Below are 3809 nucleotides of genomic sequence, written 5' to 3'. Positions count from 1 at the left end.
CTTTCTTTCTTTCTTTCTTTCTTTCTTTCTTTCTTTCTTGAGACAGGGTTTCTCTTTATAGTCCTGGCTGTCCTGGAACTAGCTCTGTAGACCAGAGAGGCTTCAAACTCACAGAGATCCACCTGCCCTGCCTTCTGAGTGCTGGGGACTAAAGGCGTGCGCCATCACTCTCCAGCTTCATGGGCATCTCTGATAGCTGTAGTTTTTATTTATTTATTTATTTTTTAAAGATTTATTTATGTATTAAGTATACAACATTCTGCCTCCATGTATGCCTGCACGCCAGAGGAGGGTGCCAGATCTCATTACAGATGGTTGTGAGCCTTTATTTATTTATTTATTTTTTAAAGATTTATTTATGTATTAAGTATACAACATTCTGCCTCCATGTATGCCTGCACGCCAGAGGAGGGTGCCAGATCTCATTACAGATGGTTGTGAGCCACCATGTGGTTGCTGGGAATTGAACTCAGGACCTTTGGAAGAGCAGGCAATGCTCCTAACCTCTGAGCCATCTCTCCAGCCCTAGCTGTAGTTTTTAAATATAGCTTAATACAGTCCCTACCTTGTTCTTACCTTCTCTCACCCACCATATCCCAGTCCCTGTTTTGAGCTCTTCTAACTGCATTTATTCCAAAGACACACAGCATGTTGAGATAGACCACATACCATGAAGTTTACTGTAAGCATCACTATTCAGTACTTTTTAGTACATTCACGAGGGTGGGCATCAGCCCCACTACTTCCCGAACTTGACTTCATATCCAAAACCACCCAGCCCCCTTAGCAGTCATCGACTGGCCCCTGCCTCTTCCCTGTGAAAGCACTAACTTACCTTCCATTCTATGGATTTTTCTGATCCAGAAATTCAATATAAATGGAGTCACATAATATGTGTCATTTGTGTTGGGAGCTCTTATTAAAAAAAAAAAAACACTTTAAGGGCAAGGTTTAGCTTGGAGAGAAAGCCCTGTGTTCAGTCCTCAGTGGTGTAGCTCATGCTTAGTGTCCTCACCACAACACAAAACAAAACTCACAGGGATGCCATTTAAAATAACTGTTTTCTAGTTAAAATGCTCTGTGTCCATTTAGAAAACTTTAAAGCATGAATGAATTTCAAATGCCCAGAGATAGCCCTAATTATTTACATATATTTCTTTTATAAATTGAAGTACTATGAGCTTGTCTTAGGTTGGGTGTGGCTGTACACACCTGTAATCTAGCATTTGGGAGGCTGAGTCAAGAGGATCACAAGTTTGAGGCAAACCTAGGCTGTGCCATAAAATTTTATTTTAAAAAAAAGTAATTTCCTTTGGCTGCTGCTCTGGGTCTTCCATGTCCTTGTGCACCTGCACACTGGGGGACCCCGTTCATATCTCCAGAACTTGGAGGATGTTGGTGTGGAGGACATTTACTGCCATGACTTCCAGTGTGCTGTGGAGACTTCAGGTGTTTGGTTTTCTGGCCAGGAGTCTGTGGGTTCCTACTGTTGGTGTACTTATTGCGGTCCTGGGAGTTGCGGTGTCTTGTAAGTTTGGTGTGGCTAAACCAAGAAAGAAGGCATAAGCAGATTTCTTCAGAAAATGAGTCCATGAAAGATTTGAAGATACAAGGAAGGTTGGTATCTTTCAGAGTGCAAAGTGATTTGAGAATGCAGAGAATTCTTTGGATTGGGCTCCATAGAAGTTCATCACTAATCTGTGTTCCTAAGGAGTAGTTTCTCTCAATAAATAAACAATTAAGAATTATATGGACAAGAAGAAGAAGAGGGGAAAAGAATTAAACTATATTGAATCTTCTTTTTCTCATTTGTTTTTGCAGTGCTAGGGATGAACCCCCAGCCTTGCACATACAGCATAAATGTTCTACCACTGAGCTATGCCCTAGCCCTTTCTTCAAAGCATGATGTTTAAGGGTTTCGAAATATTCTATCACACTCATATACCATAATTAATCTGATTCTCCAATATAAGCAATTTTGATTCTTTCCCAATTTTTAAAATAATTACAAATAAATCTGCAGTTACATCTTTATAGGCATCGATAACTATTTTTGACATAAATACCTAGGAATGAATTAAAGGGCATAATTGTGTTTACAATACCTGTACACATTTCTAGACTTTCTTTCCCAAAACTGGTATTCAGTCTGTTTGGAGTAGGATTCTCATTCTGAGCACTTCATCATCAAAAAAACAAACAAACAAACAAAAAAAAACAAAACAAAAAACAAAAAAAAAACACCAAAACCAAACCAAAACAAAACAAAAAAAAAAACCCAACCAACCAAACATTTCCTAAATGGTAAGCAAAGAAATGGTATCCCATGCTTCCAGTTGTACTGCCTTGATGCCCAATGTTCAGTTTTAAACATTTAGTTTAAAACACAGTGCTGGAACACAGTCCAAGAATGGAGTCATGTAAGGAGAATTCACAGTGCTCGTGAGGAAACTCCAAGACAAGAGTCTTGTGACCTCAGTTTCTTCAAAACACAGAACTGTTCTTGGAATGTGCTTTTCTGCCCCTCCCAAGTGTAAGAGATAGGAGTTCACTTTAGCTCATTCACTACAACTGGATATTGTGATTTGTTTATATACCTATATTGGAAAAACACGCTTTTGGCACATGAGGATTGTCCTTGTGACTGTACACTTTATTCAGGTGACTCTTCTTAATACTCAGAGTATAAATTGTCTGATGCTCTGAATAAGTTGGCTATTGCATGAAGCTTTAGTCTGCCTCATTTTTAGGCTGGCTCTCCCAGGTTTACGCTGCCAACTAGAGCGGTAAACAACACAATGTTAGTATTTTTGAGTACTTGTAACTACTTTATTTATATTTTTCAAGTCAGGGTTTTTTTGTATAGCTTTGGCTGTCCTGAAGACCAGGCTGGCCTTGAACTCACAGAGATCCACCTGCCTCTGCCTCCCAAGTGCTAGGATAAAATGTCTGTGACTTATTTTATTAGCTTGTTTTGAGTATGGAGGTTAAACCCTCACAAATTAACGTAAAAAAACTTTCCAACTGAGCTAATCTCCATCTCCTGCTAGACTGTTTGTTTGAGACGGATCTCTTTGCATAGCTCTGGCTATTTTAGAATTCTCTATGTAGACCAGGCTGGCCCCTAACTCACAGAGACCCACTTGACTCTGCCTCCCTGGTGCTGGGATTAAAGTGGTGCACCATAACACCCAGATTGCTAGAGATTTAAGAGAATCCATTTACATGCAGCTCACTCTATTGCTCTCAGGGGATCTGGAGGCACAGGTAGTCACCAGGGCTTGTGCTACAGAACAGACACTAAAACTCCGGGGAGGCAAGAGTCACACTTCCCTTCCCTTGGAGACAAGTGAGGAATGCAGAGGAAGGCAAACTATGCTGTGCACACCTTCACTGTACACACACTATGCTGTGTACATCTTCACTGTACACACACTATGCTGTGCACACTTTCACTGTACACACACTATGCTGTGCACACCTTCACTGTACACACACTATGCTGTGCACACCTTCACTGTACACACACTATGCTGTGCACACCTTCACTGTACACACACTATGCTGGCTGTGCACACCTTCACTGTACACACACTATGCTGTGCACACCTTCACTCTACACACACTATGCTGGCTGTGCACACCTTCACTGTACACACACTATGCTGTGCACACCTACACTGTACACACTATGCTGTGCACACCTTCACTGTACACATACTATGCTGTGCACATCTCACTGTACACACACTATGCTGTGCACACCTTCACTGTACACACAACTGTGTGCACACCTTCACTGTACACAC

The 3809-nt window shown here is 41.1% G+C and overlaps 1 protein-coding gene across 4 annotated transcripts in view; it reads right to left on the bottom strand.

Annotated features, from left to right (window-relative positions):
• Positions 1-3809, bottom strand: part of Specc1 (sperm antigen with calponin homology and coiled-coil domains 1) — a 268415-nt gene that overhangs the window by 48747 nt on the left and 215859 nt on the right. The window contains exon 13 of one of the 4 annotated variants that reach the window (XM_050163732.1): positions 1441-1543. The exons of the other annotated variants lie outside the window; for them this stretch is intronic. Within the exon in view, the coding sequence (XP_050019689.1) occupies positions 1499-1543 (45 nt within the window). The 3' untranslated portion in view covers positions 1441-1498. Of the gene's footprint in view, positions 1-1440; positions 1544-3809 lie in introns of those variants that run through there. 4 annotated transcript variants of the gene reach the window in all.

The sequence above is a fragment of the Alexandromys fortis genome, unplaced genomic scaffold (assembly GCF_014885135.2).
Source record: "Alexandromys fortis isolate MF-2015 unplaced genomic scaffold, M_Fortis_MF-2015_v1.1 scaffold_149, whole genome shotgun sequence".
NCBI lineage: Eukaryota > Metazoa > Chordata > Mammalia > Rodentia > Cricetidae > Alexandromys > Alexandromys fortis.
This window is presented reverse-complemented; position numbering and strand designations above follow the sequence as displayed.